The sequence below is a fragment of the Nuphar pumila genome, chromosome 4 (genome assembly GCF_984573655.1).
Source record: "Nuphar pumila chromosome 4, dmNupPumi1.hap1.1, whole genome shotgun sequence".
Classification (NCBI taxonomy): Eukaryota; Viridiplantae; Streptophyta; class Magnoliopsida; order Nymphaeales; family Nymphaeaceae; genus Nuphar; species Nuphar pumila.
Window position 1 is genome coordinate 111,799,935 of NC_143252.1, and position 24,991 is coordinate 111,824,925.

The 24,991-nt window shown below is 36.6% G+C and overlaps 1 protein-coding gene across 5 annotated transcripts; it reads right to left on the minus strand.

Moving 5' to 3' along the window:
- Positions 1–1,428: 1,428 nt before the first annotated feature.
- On the minus strand, positions 1,429–24,184 carry LOC149840591 (uncharacterized). Of its 5 annotated transcripts, none has more exons than XM_090004484.1 (6): positions 24,042–24,184; positions 22,531–22,797; positions 21,773–21,851; positions 8,759–8,871; positions 8,200–8,441; positions 1,429–1,656 (listed from the first exon to the last, which is right to left on the minus strand). In XM_090004484.1, the coding sequence occupies exons 2-6, from the start codon at positions 22,762–22,764 to the stop codon at positions 1,590–1,592; spliced, it is 735 nt and encodes a 244-aa protein (XP_089860610.1). In that variant the 5' UTR covers positions 22,765–22,797; positions 24,042–24,184; the 3' UTR covers positions 1,429–1,589. The 5 variants fall into 5 exon arrangements, with proteins under 5 accessions (XP_089860610.1, XP_089860607.1, XP_089860608.1 ...); XM_090004481.1 differs by lacking the exon at positions 1,429–1,656 and adding an exon at positions 6,806–7,295; XM_090004482.1 differs by lacking the exon at positions 1,429–1,656 and adding an exon at positions 6,806–7,295 and having other exon boundaries at positions 22,531–22,809.
- Positions 24,185–24,991: the final 807 nt, after the last annotated feature.

Sequence of the window (24,991 nt, forward strand, 5' to 3'; positions counted from 1 at the left end):
AGAGATATGCCCTGTCTACAATTATGTAATGGGCTGAATCGAAGACAGACTCCTAAATACATTAGGTTATGATCCCAAAACCTTATATAATGACCCTCTCTCCAGGCTCCCCATAAGCCAAGAAAGAGAATTCAGTCTCTCTCATTAGGCCTAGAGAAAGGAAAATAGTCATATATACAGGTTATGAAAGATCATACCGTCAACAATCTACCAGAGCGCCAATCAATTCAGGTACGCTTTCGCATCAAGTTTGGTTTTCATTTTTTGTTTCAATGATTTAGCGAGAACATGTAAATCGGTCGATGGATTTTTAATCCAACACATCATGATATTCACTAGCTTTAGTGTCTCTTTCACTACTTGGACTCTAGATGATGTGTTCACCCGTGGAATAAATTCTTCTTTTCAGGCTTGCATTTCCACAAATGAATAATGGCAGTTTAAAGAAAAACCCCAAGCTTGATGATCCTGCCCAGCATTTACGAACAGGACTCATGGTGGAAACTCGATTTATTTTGAACACCAACACAATATCCAAGTTCTTTTCTGATTTCACTTCTATTCTTGAATGCTGGGATTTCGACAACAATGTCACTTACATTGGTTGGATTCTTGAGGTATGTGCTTTTAATCTACTGATGGTGTTTTTCGAGTTGGTACCATGCTCTATATATGAAGCCTCAATTTTAGTAAATCTTTGGACAATCATGAAACCTAGCTATCCAGCAAAATGCATCCTTTCTTTTCTGCAACTGAGCATGCCACAAGAAGTGCTGGACACTCATGAGCTTCAAACAATCTCGCTTGGCTACCGAAGGGAATGTCAACATGGTGACAAGGTTGATTCCTTGACTAGCTTAGAGTTTGATGATCAAGAAGTAGATTCAAGTGCTTCCACAAATGGGTCTGCAACCACAAGCAAAATGTGGACTCCTCAGACAAGAAGGGTTTTTAGTTCTTGCATCTATTGAGATTGTCTGGTGAAGGGCTTGAAATTAACAGAGGAAGGACAGAATGGAGGAGACCAGAAAGTGCTCTCTCTCTCTCACACACACACACAGCAAGGTGTGTCTGGGGTTCTTCTGTCAGCTGGTGCTTGTATGATTATGTAAAAGTTACAAGACAATCAAATGTACACTTTTTTACGGTTCAGCAACAGTTGTAGTCTTAGAAGGAATGCATAGTATGGAAGTGTGAGAATGAATTAACAGAAACACTAACGAACCTGATATGCATGATCCAAACTTTTGAGTATCAATTGCTTGCTTTTGCATATCTACAATTCGGGCATGAAGCGTGCGCTCATAGTCCCACAGGCAGTGTTTGTGCAAATATGACCACCAAATCAGGTATTCACACACTTTGAATAATGTCAACAAGCAAACAAGCACTATGGTAGTATCTTTAGATGACCTAATGCAGTTGAGAGGAATGGTGGGAGGGCCTTCCAAAGAATGCTAGGGGAGAGAGAGAATGTTTTTACTCGCACGGGCACCAAACTGAGAAAAGTTAGTTGGCAATGTGGGAGAGAGAAAAAGTTAGTAGGTCCTTCCAAAGAATGCTGAGAGAGAGAGAGGGACTGTTTTTACTCATCTTGGTACAGGCCACCAATTATTTATCCTTCCCAAGCGCCCATCAAATGGGCAAGCTGGCGATCTGCACCAAACTGAGAAAAGTTAGTTGGCAATGTGGGGTGTCTGTGTAGGGGGAGAGAGAGGGAGGGAGGGTGGGTGGGTGGGTGGGGTGGGGGTGATTTCTATTCGTTTGGCTGGTAAGATTTCATTACAGTATTTAAAGTTAATCATAACCTTTTAATTTTTTACAGTGCTAAACGTGAGAGAGTTGCTAATGTTTAAAATGGAAGTGACCATAATTATATATAAAATTCAAATTTAATGTCGTGATTAATCGAAAAACAGGGAAACTTAGGAGAGAGTTTTGAGAAAGATAGTATACATTTGATGATGACCGACACCATTTAGGGAGCGTGTGTGTGTCACTGAAAGTGGGTTGGTTTTTGCAGGCCTGCGGCCCACAATGACAACACAAACACTGGCACGTTCCTCGACGGGCATGTGTGTGTCACCAAAAGATGTCTTTATTTCTTGCAATATTGTGTGTGTGCGTGTGTGGTATTTAGCACCTATACGTTTGGAAACATGTTCCTAGAGAAGGAACTATGAAATCCATGTCATCCAAACAGTTTTAAAAACAGATTTATGATTGTGATCTCAAACAAGCATGAGAAGTACCAAATTCACAAAATTTGTGAATTTCATACATCCCTTCCCCAACTACCATGGACTGTTAGATTCCAAACAAGGCCTTAGGTTTTGTTTCAGAGACAGTAGTTGGAGGGAGCATACAAATCTGGAATATTGAAAGCCATCATCTATATTAAATATGACTTTGATTGCAAATACAAAAGAAGAGGATAACTCAACACCCTTATCATTTTCAGTAGAGTAAACTAGTTCTTCTGACACTTTTCTCCCAACCAATCATAACCATAATAGTTTGACCACACCTGTAATATAACTGGTATGGACCAATATTTTAATACGTTTTTTCTGCAAATCTAACCCATGCATTCAGCATAGTCCATACAACAACAAACAACAACAACTACGCCTTCATCCCAAAACAATTGGGGTCGGCGATACGAACCAAAAAAGAAAATCATTCTGGGTCCTCCACATGAATCCTCCTCCAATCATTTCTATCCAATGCCATGTCCTCGGTGAGGTTCAAAGCCTTCATATCCTTTCCTATCATCTCCATCCAAGTCTTCTTAGGCCTACCTCACCCTCTTTTGACTAATATATTTTTCCATTTGTCCATCCTTCTAACTGGAGCATCATTAGGCCTTCGCCGAATATGTCCAAACCACCGTAAACGATTTTCTCTCATCTTATTTTCAATGGATGCAACGCCTACCTTCTTACGTATCTCTTCGTTTTGAATCTTATCTTTTATTGTATTTTCACACATCCATCGAAGCATATGCATCTCACCTACACTCATTTTTTGAATATGATGTCTCTTGGCAGCCCAGCATTCTGTACCATATAATAAAGCGGGCCTAATTATTGTCCTATAAAACTTTTCCTTCAACCGCAATGGCATTCTACGATCGCACAACACTCCCGTTGCACTTTTCCATTTCATCTACCCAACCTTTATCCTATGGTTTACATCTCCATCAATTTCTTCATTCTCCATCATTTTGAATGATAGATCCCAAATATTTGAAACAGTCATCCACCGATATTTCTTGCTCGTCAAGCTTCACTACACTCTCATCACTACTGCGTTGCTTACTAAACTGGCAGTCCATATATTCTGTCTTACTCTTACTCAACGTAAAACCTCTTGCTTCCAATGTCTGTCTCCATAATTTTAACTTAGCATTAACCCCGGCTCTAGACTCATCAATTAAAACAATATTATCAGCAAACAACATACACCATGACACATTTTCTTGAATTGATTTCGTAAGCTCATCCATCACTATAGCAAATAGGAAAGGGCTTAATGTAGATCCTTGATGTAACCCAACTGTTATAGAAAAATTGTTTGTCACTCCTCCACAAGTGCGGACATTGGTTACCACTCCTTCGTACATATCTTTAATTATACTAATGTACTTGAGAGAAACACATTTCTTCATCATTGTCCACCAAATAACATCCCTAGGTACTCTATCGTATGCCTTCTCTAAATCAATCAAAACCATATGCAAATCTTTGTTCCTCTCTCTATATCTCTCAATAATTTGTCTAAGAAGATGTATAGCTTCCATAGTTGATCTTCCAGGCATAAAACCAAATTGATTCTCCGATATCATGACAACATTCCTCAACCTATGCTCAATCACCCTCTCCCAAAAGTTTCATAGTATGACTCATGAGTTTTATACCACGATAGTTTGTGCAATCTTGTATGTCACCCTTATTCTTATATAGAGGCACCAAAGTACTCTTCCTCCACTCCTTAGACATTTTATTTGTCCGCCAAATCTTGTTAAAAAGATTTGTCAACCATTCTAAATCATTCTCACCCAAGCATTTCCAAGCCTCGATATACCACGATAGTTTGTGCAATCTTGTATGTCACCCTTATTCTTATATAGAGGCACCAAAGTACTCTACCTCCACTCCTTAGGCATTTTATTTGTCCGCCAAATCTTGTTAAAAAGATTTGTCAACCATTCTAAACCATTCTCATCCAAGCATTTTCAAGTCTCGATAGGTATACCATCTGGTCCAACTGACTTTCTTGATTTTATTTTCTTTAAAGCCTCTGCAATTTCTTTCTTTTGAATCTTGTGCATGAAGTCACGATTCATCTCATGAGAAGGAATGGAGAAGTCTCCAAGATCCTGAGCATGACTTCCTTTAAAAAACTTATCAAAATAATATTTTCATCTCTCCTTAATCTCCTCATATTTGACTAAAACCCTTTGAGTTTCATCTTTGATGCATCTAACCATACCCAAATCCCTCGATTTACTATCTCTCATCTTTGCAAGCCTATAAATATCTTTCTTTTCCTCTTTGATATTCAACTTGTCATAAACCTCCTTATATACCTTATCCCTCACGTTTCAAACTACTTTCTTAGCTTCCTTCTTTGCTATTATATACTTTTCCAAATTCTCATTATCATGACTTTTACTTAGATTTCTATAACACTCTCTTTTAACCTTAATAGCTAATTTTACATTCTCGTTCCACCATGATGTATCCTTACCAGTGCACCGCCTTTAGACTCACCCAATACCTCCTTAGCCACCTTTCTCATGCAACCCGCTATCTTATTTCACATTGATTATGAATCCTCCTCGAGATACCAATCAACTTTCTTAACTACCTGCTCTACAAACATTATTTGTTTAGCTCCTTTCAGTGCCCACCACTTAATTTTAGGATCTATCTTATGTTTATCCCTTTTGCGGCATTTTCTAATTTTAAGATCTAAAATTAAGACTCTATGTTGTGTAGCTACACTTTCTCCTGGTATAACCTTACAATCGATGCAACAACCCCTATCTCTCTTTTTAAGTAGAAAAAAATCTATCTGACTCGTATTAACCCCACTTTTAAATGTTACTAGGTGAGAGTCCCTCTTCCTAAACCAAGTGTTGGCTAAGATCATATCATAAGACAAACCAAAATCTAAAATCCTTTTTCCACTTTCGTTTCTTTCTTCTATACCATAGCCTCCATGGATACTCTCAAATCCATCCCTACTAATGCATACATGTCCATTAAGGTCACCACCGATGAAAATCTTATCTCCATGAGATATCCCTTGTACTACTCCGTCTAAATCTTCTCAAAATTGATGCTTAATGGAATCATCTAAACCTACTTGAGGTGCATAAACACTAATAATATTAATGATATCTGTACCTAATACTAATTTAATAAGTAAAATCCTATCACCCTTCCTACAGACCTCAACTACATTATATATAAACTCACAACTAATAACAATCCCTACTCCATTCCTATTCATATTTATTCCTGTATACCAAATCTTATATCCCCAAGGGTCTAGCACTTTTGCCTTCTCACCTACCCATTTGGTCTCTTGTAAACATAAAATATTAATCTTTCTCCTACACATAACATCTACTAACTCTACCAACTTACCAGTTAAAGACCCTATGTTTCAAGTGGCTAACCTAATTTTATGGTCTTGAACTATCGTCTTTACCTTCACCCGTCCAACAAAGTGAGGGAACCCTTGCCTATTTGACACCACACTCGGGCACCGGTGTGACCCGACGCTCCTAGGCGATGACCTAGCAACCCTTGGCCATTTATCACTGCCTCCCGACCTATAGAGTACACCGCATCGCTCAGTAGGGAACACCCCAACAAAATTCTCATATTGGTTCATATTCAAAGGGTGTGACTAAGTTTTTAAGTTGGATGTCACTGACCTACCGCAACCCTCCCCCTATATTAGGGCTTGGGACCGAACAGAAAGAGAAAAAAGATTTACACACAAAAAAAAACCTTGATGATGAATCATAACCAAATAGAAATGCAGCACAATGATCAAATCAGATAAATCCTATTTGTGTGAGGAAAGCATACCTGGAGGCCTCATCAATGCCTAGAAACCGAAGATCATGTAGGGTTCTCCGACAAACAGTGGTCAGTGTCGCCTAAAAAAACAAAAAAACAAAACAAAACAATATAGAAAGAAACCACCGTGCAGGAAAATGCCCCAATCGTGAGGGAAGAGGCCGGAAACCACCGTGCAGGAAAAGCCCCAATCTTGAGGGAAGGAAGAGACCTCTTTCTAACCCTCCAATCGTGAGGGAATAGGCCGGAAACCACCATGCAGGGAAAGCTCCAAATTGTGGGGGAAGAGGTCGGAACCCACCGTGCAGGAAAAGCCCCAATCGTGAGGGAAGAGGCCTCTTTCTGATCTGCCAGGCCCCAGGCCCCAGTATAGATGAAAAAACCAAAAAGAATGATCTGCTGAAAGAGAGGGCTCAAGCAAACTCTAGAATGAGAGAGGCCTACTTCTTGAGACGCCACTCTGCATATTGAGTCAATCCCTGACCAGATGCACCTGTGGGAGACAATGTCGTGGGTTCTCCGGCGAGGGTCGTCGGCGAGTGCCAAACGGGGTGTTGCTGAAAGATGTCGCAGGGGGAGACACCGACGCAGGAGTTACCTGGAAGGTGGCCGACGCTGGGTGGGCTCCGACGAGGGTCCTGCCGTGCCGGTGGGTCGAGGTAAGCGAGGGGATATATCATAATCGAATGATTCAAGAATATTTAATGAATATTTTAAGCATAGTCCATATGAATGAATATTTAATATTGTAATCGAATCAAGAAATATAATTTTTTATGCTTAAATATTTACAAAAATTCTAAGCCGTTGATTTTAAGCATTAAAAGATCCTTCTTATATATCATAATCGGATGATTCAAGAATCCATTTCTATAAAACCAATCATCTAGATCGCATCCATACAGCAAAAAAAAAAAAAAGAACCTATAAAAATCTTGGTGCATACAAATTTATAATTTTGCTGATTTACATATTCCAGTTAGCCATGTACCCATCCTCTCCCTAACCACCAGCTCTCCAATACAGGCTACCCATCCTCTCCCTAACCACCAGATCTCCAATACAGCCTTTAAGTATTCTATGCGAGGCTTATGAGCCCACCCCAGCATTACCAGCTCCATATCCAACAGATTACCAGAGACAAATGTATAAAACCATTCACATAAAGGTGTCTGGAAACAGAGGAGTTTGGGTCCCCTGCAAGTCGGATTTCAGGGATTTAAATGTTGTTCTTCATTAAATGAATGATGTAATTCATATATATGAGGTGGGATTTGATTACAACTTGCATCAATTAAATCCCAAGGAGGTGTGATTCACACTAAATGTCGATATTCACTAAATGAATTACCACATCTATGGAGTTCGATTTGATCACAACAGCTTGCATCAATGAAATCCCAAGGTGTATGAAGACGGATGACTTTCGGGATGAGTGGAACAGATTTGGTGTTCCTACTACCTTCGTGAAATTCACTGGTCTCATCGATGAAGCAGACAAATAAAGACATGCCTTCATGCGTATGCACATGAACACCATTCACGAACAATGAATGTACAAGACAATCATGTACCTAAAAGGAACGCAGAAAACAAAAAAAAGAAAAGAGAAGAGAACAAACAGGCACTGATTGGCTTTTTAAGGCAATTTTCTTGTTTTATGATCATTTTCTTCATATTGCTTACATTTCTTTTGTAAGTAAAATGAATAAACATTTCCATGGCTAAACTGATGCTGGTTGCATCTAATTTACAGCCATTTTTGTCAAAACTGAAGGAACATCATATCGATTCTTATTTTAGCAGCATTGCTCTTTCATATATTTGCATTTTTATGTCAACTCCTCTACTTGCAGAACCCAGCCGGAATTCCACAAAATAAATAAATCTTTTGCTGACATTAAAATGCTCAAATGCAAGTATCTTCTGAGGTATGCATGCTTCTGCACATACAATGACATGCAAGCATAAACGGTATCCCATTCTGCAAACTACACTTGATGATATTCAGATGTATAGACATTGATGAACTTGGAAAGTTTTCGGCTAAGAAATCATGAGACGGCCAAGAATGGAAAAGGAAAATCTACATCATGCTCACCTAACGCTGGTGTTAGGAAGGTAGACACGGTGGATGTTACAATGTGTCAATTTTCGCCTGCAAGTAGGGCATTTCTTCTGAAAATTGATGCTGGTCGTGATGCAAGTCTTACAGAAAATATGGCCACAGATGGTAGACATTGGCTCCACCAATGTGCCCATGCAGACTGCGCATGTGAAAGTCACTTCCTTTGGTGCAGCATCCACAGGTCCGGTACTTTTGCGTTCTCCCAACTTCCTCCTCTGAAACGAGAACACATAAGTGAGAATATGATATGGAATACACTTTACATAACTCAAAAAACTACTAATATATGGTACAGAATATGCTGTAAATGATTCCAGAAGCTTTTCCAATTATCATACTCTGAAATATTCTCACATGGCTTTGCAGTCCTGTAATATTGTATGTCACACCCAAAAACCATATAATACAAGACAAATTGCATATCAAATAAAATCTTCCTAAACATAGAGCTCATGCCACACCGTACGCAAACACAATTGCAGAAAGCACATGAAAAGAGAACAGGTCAAGTAGGCAGAATGCAAATTCACACCTTTGTGTTGCCGGTAAAACCATCATTGTCATCGTCACAATTGATAACCACCTGGCCAGAAGAAATCTTTTTCCGGTTGCAATCCCTTTTAGAAGGTCTAGTTCCCCTCACCTCTGTAAAAAAAAAGGACCCACCTTGTCAGAAATCAGAAAACAAAAAACCATGCCTCAATATACTTAAAAAAACAAAACAAAACTTCCCACTTCATCCAAATAAAAATCAAACATTTGTTAAGACAAAAAGAATAAGCCTATTAATCTATGGGCAAAGGTAACATTGCACTGAGATCTTGACACATCAACATCCAGTGAACGCCCATAAAAAACCACATGAAGCATTTATTGCTGGCTCACCCTTAATAACATATACATACAGAGCAACAGAAAGATACCTTGATCTATCATGAACGCATGTTGAGCACTGCATATAAAACACAAGATACTTTGACATTAAATGACCTTTCACTATGGATGAATTTCTGTCTTATATTTAGTTTTGTTCCTAGAGGCATTTATGGCCATTTAATTCTTATGAAATTTGTTAGTAGTTTCAATCAATTCATAATGTTAATGAGAAATCCATTCTCACTCCCCAGCCACCTACTTTTTATTCAAACATGGTATCAAATCATAATTGTTTTGAGCCTAGGGTTTACATATCCATTCAAATGGTCTATTTATTCAAATTTTCATATTGTTAAAAACAGGAGTCTAGGACAACTCTATATTTTCCCCCTTTTTCATTTCTTCTTCTACTCACACATGTAGAGTTGTATGAGTTACTGACATCATTGCAAACAATCTAAAATTTGTTGGAAAATACATAATTTGTCATCCTTTAGTTGTAGATCCACAATCACTTTTTCATTCGGAGTAGTTGCTTGAGCAATTCAATGTTTAATGTGCAAATTACACAGAAAAAAGGCATCCAGATTTACATGATCTACATAGTGTCGTCCCATGATTTACGCAAGTTTGGCTAATTGTAATTCTGCAGTACTATATTATTTTCTTGATCCCCTAGGCCAAATATCTTTACTTTCAAGCTTCCAAATCCTCCTAACACATTAACCAATTCAGGAATTCCTTCTAGATTTCGGTGTTCACACATGGCACACATTAAATTACTTGCTACTACGGGCAACTTTTTGGTAGGATTAATTCTGACTGAAGGTCATTTGATGAATTGGTGTGGCTTGTGGCTTCAACTATTTTAACTCTTCATACCCATTTTCTCTAAAGCACTGCGGTCGTGTTAACTAGAAGTTATACATTCAATATATCAATAACAAGAATTGTATTCCTCCTTGATAAACTTAGGATTCACTTCTGAATCCAAGGATGGTGTTAGGACATACCATAGCTACCGGAATCACTTACACAGCATGGGAATTGCAGTTCCCATGAAGCAGGAACTAGAATCTGTCAATAAACGTAATTTCCATGGCTAGGAATCATGATTCTCGTGACATGGAAATTCCAATTCCTAGACACATGAATCCCAATTCCCACAATTAGAAATATTGATTCTTTCAGGAATCCTGAATCTTTAAATGGAATCCCGAACCCATGACTGAGAATCTTGATTCCCTCAGGAATCTGATTCCTGCATTAAAAAACTGTGATTCCCTTAAGAATAGTAATGAAATGAAGATCTTCCACGAAAGCACAAAGGCTGGCAACAAGTGCCTATTCAAGACACCTTAATCATAACTTACAAAAGGGCACAAATGAGAGGACTCAAAAATAAAAATAACAAACTTATTTCATTCACATAAAATGCTTAAAAAGCATTGTTACAATGAGAGATGAGTTACCCCTATTTATATACATAAAAGAGAGGGAGAGAGGAACCCTTAGAAGGCTCCAAAAGAGTTGTTGGAGCCAATTGGACTAGCTCCAACGGCTATTCAAACTAGTTGAGTCTACAGCCTAAAAAGACAAAGAAATAAATAAAAGAAAAAGAAATAGAAAATATAAATAATATATAAACATATTATATATAATTATACATGTATATATATACACTTTTTAACATTTTCTCTCAAACTTACAGTTCAACGAGCGAAAGTTTGTTTAAGAGAAAATGAAATCTAGGAGCAGCGGGAGGTTTGGTGAAGAAATCTACAAATTAGTATTCCGATGTTACATAAGGCAGATCAATTGTTCCACATAGATACTCCTCTCTGAGATAGTGACAATCCATTTCGATATGTTTGGAGCGTTCATGAAATGTTTGGTTAGTGGCAATGTATATCACACTCTTGTTGTCATAGCACATGCGTGAAGCTTTTGTCACTTCAACTCCCATGCCAGCCACCAGTCTTCTGAGCCAAACTACCTCTCTCGTTGTGGTGCCCATGGCGCGATATTTAGTTTCGGTTGACGAAAGAGAGACCTTTTGCCGCTTCTTGTACTGCCACAAAATCAAGGATTCACCTAAGAAAACCCAAAAACCAGTGAGTGACTGTTTGTTATTGGGATCACCTCTCCAATTACCATCAGTGTAAGCAATTAATTCTAATGAAAATGATGAAGACAAGAATATGCCTCGTGAATGGGAAGATTTAATGTATCTAATAATATACAAAACTACTTCTATGAAGTGGGAGCGTGCTGAAATTGACTACTTGTGTGTACAACATGTGCTATATAAGGTCTAGTAATAGAAAGATAGTAAAACGCTCCAATAAGTTGTCTGTAAGGAGTGAGATCTTCAAGATGTTCTTCGTCATCAATTCTCATTTTGGTGTTGACAACTTTTGGAGTATCCACCTTCTTATCATCTCTGATTCTGAACCTAAAAACAACATTAAAAGTAAACTTAAATTGAGATAATAAATAACCTCGAGAGGAATAAGCAACTTCAATTCTTAAAAAATAACTCAATAAACCTAAATCAGTCATTTCAAAATGATTTTTAAGAAGCCTTTTAATGCTTTCAACTCCTTTGGTGATGATCACGTCATCTATATAAAGAAGAAAAATAATAATCCCTACATTAGAAATCTTAAAAAACAAAGCAGTGTCAGTCAGTTAAGTTTTGAATCCAATATCGGGCATAACATGGCTAAACCTGTCATACCAAGCTTTTGGTGCCTATTTCAGACCATAAAGAGTTTTTTTTAAATGAAGAGTCTTACCCTTAAGAATACTTATATCAGGTGGTGCCTCCATATATACTTTTTCAATTAGGTTTTCACTGAGAAAAATATTTTTGGCATCCATTTGAAATATACACAATTTTCTAACGTAAGTTAAGGTTATTAAGGTTCTAACTGTGGTCATCCTGGCAACTAGAGCAAAATTTTCTTCATAATCTATGTCATACTCTTGGGAATAGCCCTTGACCACTAATTCGACCTTATATCTTTCAAGAGTTCCATCACTCTTGGTTTTAATCTTATAAAACCACCTATAACCTATAGGTTTCTTTTCTTGTGAAATATCTTGAATAGTCCAAGTATTAACTTTTTCTAAAGCTTCTAATTTTGCCCTCATGGCTTCTACCCATTCTATATGTTCTTTGGCTTGAGTATAGGATGAAGGTTCTATATATGAGTGTATTAATGCAATGAATGCCTTACATGTGAGAGAAAAAGATTCGTAGGATACAAATTTACCATGAGCTTTAGAGACTTTGAATGACCTTGTTTGTACTTCTGAATATTTTTTCAATGCACATGAAAGATTGGATTCCCTACGTCTTGAGTATTGTAAATAATTGGTGCCCTATGGGTTTGCTATTCTTTAATAGCATTATGTTCTGCATCTATAATATCTTGATCATCATCAAGGTCACATTCATAGTCACATCTATCAGACTTCGAAGTCAAATCTATCAAAAAAAATATTCGGTTACTTCCTTGGCCTTTTCAAAATAAATAAAAAAACTTTTTTTCAAGAATGATACATTTCTTGATACATACAATTTTTCATTTTTAATATCAAAACACCCATAGCCTTTTTGGTTATCTACATGACCTAAGAAAGCACAAAGAATGGCGTAGGGAAAGAGTTTATCATTCTTGTTAGTGAAGACAAAACATTTGCATAAAAAAACTCTTAATCTAGAGTAATCGAAAGATAATTTAACAAGTTTTGCAATTGGGGTTATATTTTTCAAAGAGGAAGATGACATTCGGTTAATGAGATAGGTAGCAGTTAGGGTTGCTTCAGCCCAAAACTCTTTTGGTATTTGGTTTGTTATCAATAAGGTCCTAGTAGTTTAGGATTTATCTATGTTTTCGTTTGGCCAAACCATTTTGTTGTGGTGTGTAAGGGCAAGATCTTTGATGTGTGATACCATGTAAATTGAGATAATCTTTAAATTTTTTTGACAAAAATTCTCTCCTTGAGTCGATGCAAAAAATGAAAATATCATTTTGAAATTTATTTTTAATTATTTTGTGAAATGTTTGAAAATACAAAAAGACCTCTGATTTATGTTTAAAGAAGTAAATCCAAGTATGTCTAGAGAAATCATCAACAAATGTATATTCGCCTTTTGATATGACTGGTGCGGGACCCCAAACATCCGAATATATTAACTCAAGTAGCCTAGATGAAAGAAAAGTGTTGAATTATAAATTTTTTCTAAACTTGAAAAGTGTTGGATTTTAGATATACGAGGATGACCATGTCTTTTGTGCCATAAATCTAAATCCAATTTCTGAACATTATAACAAAAAATATTCTTGGGTAATTCCAAAAAATCCATATAGTAGAGTCTTCCTTGACTGACGATCCCCAATCAACTTTCTTGAGTGGTGATCTTGTACCTAACATCCATGAGAAGAGAAGGAGATGTTACACCTATAATCAGATATTTGAGAGACAGATAAAATATTTAAATTCAATTTGAGAATATATCTAACTTTAAAGATAAAAATTTTTGGAGTTTTGAAAAATTTTAAATTTTTTTTATTCCCTTTATTTCAAGAGATGTACCATGGCTATGAAAACATTTGACACACTTGAGTTATTATAACATTCGGACAAACTATTATTATTTGGGGTCATATGAAAAAAAACACTAGAGTCAATAAGCCAAGAAAAGTTATTGGGATAAAAAAAGGATGAAACAATGGCTCCGATTGAGGCTTCAGGAAGATGCTCCTTTGAAAAGAGGCTAAAGAATTTTTATTAGTTGTGCCATAGACACAGGTGCATCTTGACTACCTTGGTCCTTTGATTCTTGTGATAAATGAACTAATACAACTTTCTTTTCATCTCTTCTCTTTAATTTAAAACATTGAGGCTTATAATGTCTCAGTTCATGACAATGGTGACAAATCACTTTCTTTTTGTCATAATCATTGCCTTGTCTACCGAAATGAGGCAACCTATAAGTGCGTGTATAGTGTAATGAAATGGATGGAATCCGATACACATGCAAGAATATGTAATAACAAACTTTCAATCAAGTTGAATGCTTGATTGAATCACTGAAATACCCACACAAGGGTCTTACAATAATTGATATTGAATAAATTCACTCATAAGAGTATTAGAGATTACAAGGCCTTTTAGGCGAATTTATATAGCAAGGCACCATTAGAGCAGTCCAAGGTGATTGTTGGGCTGCTCCCAACGGTCAGAATTATGATCATTGGGAGCAGCTCCAACGGTCACTTGGAGTTGCTCCCAATGTTACAGAAATTGAAAAAGCTGCAAAAGTTGAAAATAAAAAGAAATAAACAGAAAAAAGAAATAAGGACTGTCAACCCCTATTGGGTTGATGCCTATTACAGTGAAAGTACTGAAATACCCTTGATGGGTATTTCGGTTTACAACACTTTAAATATACATATATGTAATTATGTATCTTAACATACATATACATACACATATGTATATGCATATCTTACATATCTTAACACCCCCCCCTCAAACTCATGGTACAACTACCGAGAGTTTGCCAAGTAGGAAGTGGAATCTGGGTGATGGTAGCGCTTTGGTGAAGAAATCCACGAGTTGGTATTCTGATGGAACATAAGGTAGTGTGATAGTCTTTCACAGGAATTCTTCACGAACGTAGTGGCAATCCATCTCAATGTGTTTTGTTCATTCATGAAATGTATGATTGCATGCAATGTAAACAACGCTCTTGTTGTCGCAACATAATTTTGAAGGTTCTGCAGTATGAACCCCCAAGTCTTCGAGAAGTTGTCTCAACCAAACTAACTCAGGCGTAGTGGTTGCCATGGCCCGATACTCAACTTCAGTTGAGGAGAGTGACACCTTCTACTGCTTTTGCATCGCCATGAGATTAGAGAGTCACCTACAAAAACACATAAACCAGTGGTTGAGCATCTATCATTGACATCCCCTCCCCAATCAAAGTCAGAATATGCAATGACTTCTAGTGAAGAAGAAGATGATAAGAACAAACCAAGGTTAATAGATTTTTTAATATATCTAACAATTCTCATTACAACACTCATATGCACTATAGTGGGAGTATGCTGAAATTGACTAGCAGAATGAATAGCATGAGATATATCAGGTCGGGTAATAGAGAGGTAAGACAAAGCCCCAATCATTTGTCTGTAGGGCGTTGGATCTTGCAAAAGCTCTCCATCATCTATCTTCATTTTTGCATTTATGACTTCCGGAGTATCGACTAACTTTTCATTTCTTTCAATGATCTTCGCTGCATATTTAGTCTGTGACAAAAAATAACCACGATTTGAGTAAGCAACTTCTATTCCGAGAAAATATCGTAAAAACCCAAGATCTGTCATATCAAAGTTGACTTTAAGCACATCTTTAATATGATTAACTCCCTACTTATCATCTCCTGTGATTATCATATCATCTATGTATAGCAGTAGAATCACCATTCCTACATTAGAAGACTTAACAAACAATGTATTATCAGTAAAACAAGATTTAAAATGAAGTTTCGTCATCACATCACTGAACCTATCATACCAAGCTTTTGGAGCTTGCTTTAGTCCATACAAGGCCATACGTAATCAGAGAGTTTTTCCGTGTGCTAAAGACAAACCAGGAGGAGGATCCATGTATACTTCTTCATCTAGGTTGCCGTTTAAAAATGTATTCTTTACGTCCATTTGAAATATGGGCCGCTTTCTAATTGATGCTATAGCAATGAGAGTTCTCACAGTAGTCATGCGAGCAACTGGGGCAAATGTCTCATCATAGTCAATCCTATATTTTTGACTATATCATTTGGCTACTAACCTAGCCTTATATCTTTCTAATGTTCCGTTGTACTTAGTTTTTACTTTGTAAACCCATCTGCACCCTATAGTTTTTCTTCCTTTAGGTAAGGTTTGGATTTCCCAAGTTTTTGCCTTTTCTAATGTTTCCAACTCGTCATTCATGGCCCTAATCCATTCATGTCGGTGTTTAGCCTCATGATATGATTGAGGTTCGGAATACGAGTGAATGACCATTAGGCAAGATCTAAACCTAGGTTCAAAGGAATCATACGATACAAATCTACTAGGAGCTTTCAAAATTCTTATGGATTTTCTAAGGTTAGAAGCGTCTTCTTCTTGGCATTGAGAATATCTTTCAAAAGCACTTTGTGGGTGATCTTTCCTACGACGAGTATAAGTTTGTAAATTATCATGAGATAGGTCCACATTGTCAAGACCCCTATTCTCATTTCCATTGGTTACGTGGATGTTTTGACTCTCATGAATATTTTCACTCTTGTCATTGACTAGGTCAAAGAGGAACGAATAATCACAACTCTCTTGGATATTATCCTTGGTAAAACCACTTTCATTTTCAAGAAATGAAACATTTCTAGAAACATATAATTTGTTTCTTTCAATGTCATAACACCTATATCCTTTTTGGTTTTCGGCATATCCCAAAAACACACAAGGAATGGCTTTAGGGGAGAGTTTATCATTTTTATTGGTAAGGACAAAACATTTGCTCCCAAAAATCCTCAACATTTTGTAATCGGGGGGCATTTTACAAAGTTTTTCAATAGGAGAAATGTTTTTAATATTTTTTACAGCATTCTATTTATCAAGTAAACCGCCGTAAGAGCTACTAGTGTACAATCCCTTTAAAACATTTCTAGATACTAGAAGAGTTCTAGTGGTTTCAATAATGTGTCTATGCTTTCTTTCGGCAAGACCATTTTGTTGAAGGGTATATGGACACGATTTTTGGTGTACAATCCCATTTAAATCAAGATAACTTTTAAATCCTTTTGACACAACTTCTCCCCTAGAATCAGTTCTAAAAAATTTGAATATTGGTTTTAAATTGATTTTGTATATAACTATGAAATTTTTTAAAACAATCAAATACTTCCGATTTGTGCTTTAAAAAGAATATCCAAGAGTCTACTATACTCTTCCACAAACACAACATAATAAGAAACACCACCTTTATATACGATTGGTGCGGGACCCCATACATCCGAATGCACTAGTTCAAATGAATTCTTAGTTATAAGATGTCTTGTTCCAAAAGATAAAAACTTCATTTTACCAAGAATGCAATCTTCACATACAAAATTTTCCCTTTTACAATTTGAGAGAAAGAAATAATTGTAGTTTGGTCACACTAGGGTGTCCTAGTCTTTTGTGCCAAATTTCTACATCTTTTTTTTCACAAAATTACAAAAAAGTTATTTTGGCAATTCAAGATTGCCTATAACATAGAGGTCTCCTCTTCTATTGCCTTGCCCAATCGGCTTCTCGGACCGGAGATCCTGTATTAGACAATCATTAGATGAGAAAACTATTTTACAACCATAGTCTGCAATTTGAGAAAATGATAGGAGATTTAAATTTAATTTTGGCACTACTCTAATATTTGGTATGTGAAATATAGGTGTTTTTTGATAAATACCAAAACTTTTGATTTTCAAAGAGGTGACATCGGCAGTGGAAACACAAGAATCATTTGAGTTAGATTTGTATTCGGACAGTATTGACTTATTAGGGGTCATATGAAATGAAGCACTAGAATCTAAGATCCAAGAGGTCTTACCATGATTGTAACTTGTTGATACGGCCGCTCCCGAATAAGAAGGAGATTGAGCTTTAAACATAGGTTGCAATGCCTCCATCAATTGAGCTAAGGAGAGTGAACCGATGCATTTGGAGTCGTCCACTTCACTTCTTTCAATCGAAGCCACCCTTTTTTCTTCTTTATAATCATCCTTCTTTCTTTTGGGACAAAAAGGTTTGATGTGTCCCGGTTCATAAAAATGATAGCAAATAATTTTTCCACCTTTTTTGTCTCATGATCACCCATCTTTTCATAGTTGTTGGGGTTTCTACCATTCTCATTTCTTACAAAATGAGGTGGTTTATAACTCTTCGTATGATTTTCGGGCTTTGACATAGCAAGCACGGATTCTTCATCCTTAGAAGTGGATGACTTTTTCAACCTATTCTCTTCCATAGTTAATTCTTCAAGTGTCTCAACTTTGGAAGGAACTCATCCTCTACGAAGAAGAGCGAACTTAGTTCCTTCAAATTCGGACCTAAGCCCATTTATGAATTGATAAAAATATTCCGCTTTGATTTGATTTTCGCGGAGTTCAACATCTTGTGGGCAATGCCACTTTGGCTCAAGAAGAGTCAATTCATCCCAAAGGATGAGATAGGGCGTTGTAGTACTCTCTTATGCTCATCTCTCCTTGAGTCATAGTCCTCACTTTATTTTGGACATTACATATATGCGCAATATCCTTAAGACTATACATGTCTTTAAGGTACTTCCAAGCATCACTAGCGATGTCAAACTTCGCCAAACTAGAACATTTATGGATGTCCACACTATTGATGAGCCATCCAATAATTTTAGAGTGACCCATCCTCCATTCCTTCCACCTTTTCTATTCGAAAACGGCTTTAGCCATTTCCTCTCCTTGAAGTGCAACTTCTTTTCCATTCTCCAACTTTATAAGGATGAGTTTTGGCTCTTTGTCGGAGCCGTCAACCAACCCCAAAGCCGCTTTTCCCATATTTTATGTTTTACTATGGAGGCCCACATCACATAATTGGTGTCATTTAAGCGTATGGGAATGGAGACAATCACTTCCCTCTCATTCTCCATTTACAATGAACGGAAAGCAAAAGCAAGAGAAGGTGGGAAAGGAGAGAAACAAAAAAAATGTGATACAAGATTTTTTTTTGGAGATGGCCCGCTTCCCGATGCAACAACCAAAATTTCCCCAAGTCCACGATCCTCCTTTTGATCACGATCTTCTTTCTAACAAACGTTCTTTGGAACAACACCAAAGCTTTGATACCATGCAATGAAATGGATGGAATCCGATACACATGCAAGAACATGTAATAACAAACTTTCAATCAAGTTGAATGCTTGATTGAATCACTGAAATACCCACACAAGGGTCTTACAATAATTGATATTGAATAAATTCACTCATAAGAGTGTTAGAGATTACAAAGCCTTTTAGGCCAATTTATAGAGCAAGGCACCATTGGGGGCAGTCCAAGGTGACTCTTGGGCTGCTCCCAACGGTCAGCTCGAACAGTCACTTGGAGTTGCTCCCAATGTTACAGAAATTGAAAAAGCTGCAAAAGCTGAAAATAAAAAGAAATAAACAAAAAAAAGAAATAAGGACTGTCAGCCCCTATTGGGTTGATGCCTATTACAGAGAAAGTACCGAAATACCCTTGATGGGTATTTCGGTTTACAACACTTTAAATATACATATACATATACATATATGTATATGTAATTCTGTATCTTAACATACATATACATACACATATGTATATGCATATCTTACATATCTTAACATATAGTTCCCTAGTTTAGATACGACTAGAACGAAATCCTCTTCGTTCTTTGGAGTATTCTTCTTAACCTATTTTTCTCCATAATTTTTCAATTCAACAATAGAGGAAACTTTTCCTCTATATAGAAGGACCGATTTGATTGTTTCAAATTTCGGCCTCAAACCATTTATAAATTGATAAAAATATTTCATATCGAGTTATTTTTTGTGAAGCTCGATATCTTCAAGACAATGCCACTTTGGTTCAAGAAGAGCCAACTCTTTCCAAAGTTCGGACAATTTATTATAGTATTCTCTAATACTTTTGTCTCTTTAGGTCATAGTTCACACATTATCTTGTAAATTGCACACATGTGCAATGTCTTCAAGGGAATACATATTTTTGAGATATTTTCAAGCCTTATTGACATACTCAAACTTTGCAAGACTAAATCATTTCTTGATATCTACGCCATTAATTAGCCAAGACATGATCTTGGCATGCCCCATCATCTATTCTTTTCACTTTTTCTCATACGTAGCTAATACCTTAGTTTTCTATCCTTCTTTGAGAAGTATATCTTTCTCATGTTCAATTTTTGTGAGAATTAATTTTGGTTCCGAATCGGCACCATCTACTAACCCCCACACGTGGTGCTTCATAAGCCCAAATCATTTAATTGGTATCTTTAACATTGTCATCCATTCTTACAAGGGTAAAGAAGAGAGAAAGGAGATGAGAAGAAAAAAAAGGAGATGAGAAGAAAAAGAAGATGAAAATATGAGAGTAAGAAGGAGCAAGAGCACAATCACGATTCCACGATCTTTGAGTAGTCAACGATCTTTCGAACCACTTCTTTCTTCAACTATGTAGGTACAAGAGTACTTGAATCATGAACAAGGAGACAACAACTCAACATCTACTAAAATGACACAGAAAACGAGGCAACAACTTTCCAACATCTAGAAGCTTTCAAGCTCCGATAATGAAATGAAGATCTTCCACAAAAGCACAAATGCTTGCAACAAGTGTCTATTAAAGACACCTTAATCAAAACCCACAAAAGGGCACAAATGAGAGAACTCAAAAAGAAAAATAACAAACTTATTTCATTTACATAAAATGCTTAACAAGCATTGTCACAATGAGAGGGGAGTTACCTCTATTTATATACGTAAGAGAGAGGGAAGGCTCCAAAAGAGTCGTTGGAGCTCGTCCAATGGCTCTATTTGTAGTCATTGGACTAGCTCCAACAATTATTCAAACTAGTAAAAAAGTTGACTAGTTTGAGTCTAGTTCAAACTAGACAGCCTAAAAAGACAAAATTAAATAAATAAAGAAAAATAAAATATAAATATATTATATATAATTATACATGTATGTATACACTTTTTAACAAGAATATTGATTTTTTCAAGAATCTAGTTTCTTAGGTTCATACAATTTCACATATTGCTTCCTAAACAATTCCTCACACTGCTTTCTACTCGCTTCATGCTTTCCAATCTTCTAAAAAGTTGAAATAACTAGTTCTCATCCCGATTCCTGCTCAGGCAACTATGGGACATACATAGCAGCATCAATGTGACCTTTTGTTTGTCTATATCATGGATTACATGATATTTGTCTTTTTTTCATATTACTATAGAAGTGCATAATTTTGGGAGGTTTATGCTATTCAATCTCGAAACCATAAATTCATTTATCTTATAATCATCTACCGTAAATTTTCAAAATATTGAATACTTCTTTTTACTAAAAGAAGGGAAAGATCTTTAAATTCAAAGGTTAAAAATGAAAAAAACAGCATTAATAATTTTTTGGGTGAAAAGGATGATGGTTAATGAGCATAGAAATTAAGAAGATTGATACATATGAGCAACATTGCTTCTTTGTTAAATACGTTTGCATGACATGTAGCAAAAAACTAGTATGGAAGTGGTTCTTGAGGAAAGAAGTCAAATTCTTTTCTAAAGTTTACAATGCATAAGGTTGCCAAACCAATGGTCAAAAACCAAAAGCAGTTGTTTGTAATAGAAAAATAAAACCTTAAAAATGTTGTGGCTTCCAGATTGAATATAATTAAAAACTGCACCGCACATTGAAATGGTTGTTATTAGCATCTTTGTCGCTCAATTAAGAAAAACTCTAGAACAAGTGGTTGAAGTGGTGGTTGTGAGGATTTTTTGCTGACCAACACCACTAAAACCATAAGGAAAATGCAATAACATATTTTAACAATAGATAATTCAAACATACACCTGGACAACTTGGCTGAATGCCTGGGTCTCCATCAAGCATGACTGTGGCACTACGACTGCGTCTGGACAGATTCCTTGCCTACCACAAACCAAAGAAGAAGAAAAAGCTCAATGCAACCACAGAAAACCTTAAATCTATTATGAGAAAGGGAATGAGGTGCAACATGGGTAACACAGCTGAAATGATAGGATAAATTATCAAATGTGACTGTCCATGTCAATAGCCATAGTATCAAATCACTAGAGACATGCACATGCGTACATACATAAAAATGTACGAACCAGTTCTTTCAATGAAAACACCTTGACATTAAATCTAAATTAACTAATATTCCAACCATAGTGAAATTGATTTGAAATTTGGGTTGCCCTTTATGCACCTGATGCACATACAAACCAGAACACCACATGTTGGACGAGGTTAATAAAGTAAAACCTATCGAGAATTCTTCCCATTCTACAACACATATAGTGCATAAAAATAAAATAAGCCAAACAGCGGTTTGGGAGTTTTCTTTGCATTAAAGTTATAAGAGCGGTCAGAAGGAAAGATAGAAACAGTTACAAAGTTTCCGACCCTAAGAAGAATCTTCCAAATTCTCAAGGGTATAAAGGAACTGATTCTGATCTTCACATATCCACATGATAATGGAGTTAATTAACATAAATGGCATTGCTATAGTTGAGAAACTATATAAATCAACATAACCAATTTAAATTCCATAGCATACTGGAAAAGGGATGTTCACCATACTTACTTCAGTGAAGCTCCTAGGGGAGGAGATCACCACATCGTCCTCAATTGCCTCAACATCAATTGGAGCAACTTGCCTTCTGAAACTCAATGATGGCAATGCCCGCCCAACTGTGGCGGTTGTCCCATCCTCTCTGATTTCTACTGAGGCAGGTTGATTGTGGTCAACATCCAGCACTATTTTTCTGCCCTGCACATTCCAGCTAGACCCCCTCGAATGCCTTCGCATCCCACTCATGCTCCTATAATTCCAGGACTCAGCACTGTCTTCCTGCCTCAAGCACTCCACAAACACATTGAAATCCAAACATCACAATCAACTGACTTGACAATTTTTTATTTATTCCGAAAGCAAGACACACCGAATTACCTAGGGTCATGTCTCAAAATCTTTCTCAATAAACAATCAGTTTATTGGCTTTCAAAACTGAAATCCAATTCCCTGGAATAGAAGATTGTGCACCACAAATTTTAAGCCACAGAAATCCAGATTCTTGATTCCCATGGAAATGGCTTCCCAAATTTCTGGTGAAGTATATATACTAAGGGGAAAACCAATGGACAAAATCAGAGAGTTTTATGTCATTCTTAACTAACCACTCTCGATTATATGGAATTGAAAAGGAGAGACATTAGTCAAGAATGCTTTTTCCTTATTGCTTGTAGAATATATTCCCAAGTCCAACTAAAAAGCTTTTCCCAAGGTTAGGATGCCTAATATTTACAACTACATGGTATTTAAAGGTCGAGATACAGCAGGTCAACAAATTAACAAGACTTGTGAGGTAGAGAAAATATTAGGAAATAATTCAGAGATGTAGCTATGACTGCTACAAAGGGCTCAACCTGTGGGAAATTGGAAATCAATTATCAATTTCAAGAGCAAAAAATCATTATATTAAACGAAATAAGACAACATGTCATCGCGGAATCTATGTCAACAAACCAAAACTCTATTTTCTCATGTGGAAATGGAAGGAAATTTCCATGGAGCCCATACCGTCAGAGTTGCCTGAGATACAGAAAGGCATATTCGGAGAGAGAGAGAGAGAGGGGGAAAAGCGTCGTTGTGGGATGGTGCGAGAAAACAATTTAATTCCATGGAACCTACTACAAATCCCACAAATGAAACATGCTAGAAGACAAACATTTATAATCGTAACCAATACCATTGCCAAAAAAGTGCGTGACGCATACCATCACTCATAGAATCTAAAAGAAAATCCCTCTAATTATTGACAAAATTTAAGAACGAAAACCCGTAAATTAATCGGTACTGTTAAAAAACAATCAACCAACTAAACCACTTCTCCTCTCATTTTTCTTAAGAAGACGAAAACACAAAAACCATACACTTAACGAAATTTCCAATGAGAAGAATACCGAAAAAGCATCAGAAACGCTGAAACCCCTAAAATCCGATTCAGGTGCACATAAAGTAGATGAAAAAAAAAACTTGTTCACGAAAAACGAATCAGGAGAGAGAGGGAATCTAAATCCCGATAGAAACCTCACCTTAACAAAAATCGCAGAGAAGCGAAAACTCTGAATCCGCGATCGAAGCAAAGACTCTTAATCCGCGTTTGGATCGTTAGGCTAACCACTCCCCAGAGTCGCTCCTCTCGATCACAGATAGAGAGAGAGAATCTTCCGAAGGAGGAAATGAAGCAGCTCCTTCCACCTCCCTCTATTTATACATAACCGCTTCGTACCCTCGTCTATTGTAAAATTGCCACGTGTCTCTGCGGCCGTCCACGATCGAGGTCCCGGTGCATCGCCACCGTCCATTTGGCTTTGAATATCCCGATTTTTTTCCGTTGGAGGCTAAATCGTGGTTGGTCTGAATACGAATTCAATTTTAAGCTGCAAGTCCAAATCTTAATCTGAAATATAACAAAAAAAAGACATTTGAATTTGGATTATGAATTTTATATGGTAATATGGTTTTGTAAAATATGTTGGAACCACGTATGTTACATGTATAAATTATAAAGGTGTGAGATTAATAAAAATTGAAGAGGATTTGGACACAAATTTGATAGAAATTGTCAATCCAAATCCGAAAGGTCTGACTGTGTAAATCTCGGATCTAACCTGTCAACTTTTAAGATCCATATATGAAAATGATATATTGGGTTTGTATAAAAAAATTAACCATATCCAATTCATTTGCCCCTCTAGGTGTGAAATCAATCAATAACTGTTTGCGACCTAGGACTCTATTAGATTATCAACCTAATAAATATTTGATTATATGTCTCATATTTCTCAAAAATAAAATGGATTGATGGTATTTAGCAGTGTTGTCAGTATCAGAGAGGACTCTATTTGATTATCAACCTAATAACTGTTCATGTTTTTTTTTTTCTTATCAACGAAGTACGACTTAGATGTCTCATATTTCTCAAAAATAAAATGGATTGATGGTATTTAGCAGTGTTGTCAGTATCAGCCAGAAAATCGAT

What these genes read in the sequence shown, in the direction of transcription:
- LOC149840591 (XM_090004481.1), bottom strand. Translation starts at nt 22,764, where the DNA reads ATGAGTGGGATGCGAAGGCATTCGAGGGGGTCTAGCTGGAATGTGCAG. An exon ending in CATTCAGCCAAGTTGTCCAG is followed by an intron (nt 8,872 to 21,772) that starts GTGTATGTTTGA and finishes TTTTTTTTACAG; the next exon opens with AGGTGAGGGGAACTAGACCT. An exon ending in GTTTTACCGGCAACACAAAG is followed by an intron (nt 8,442 to 8,758) that starts GTGTGAATTTGC and finishes TTCTCGTTTCAG; the next exon opens with AGGAGGAAGTTGGGAGAACG.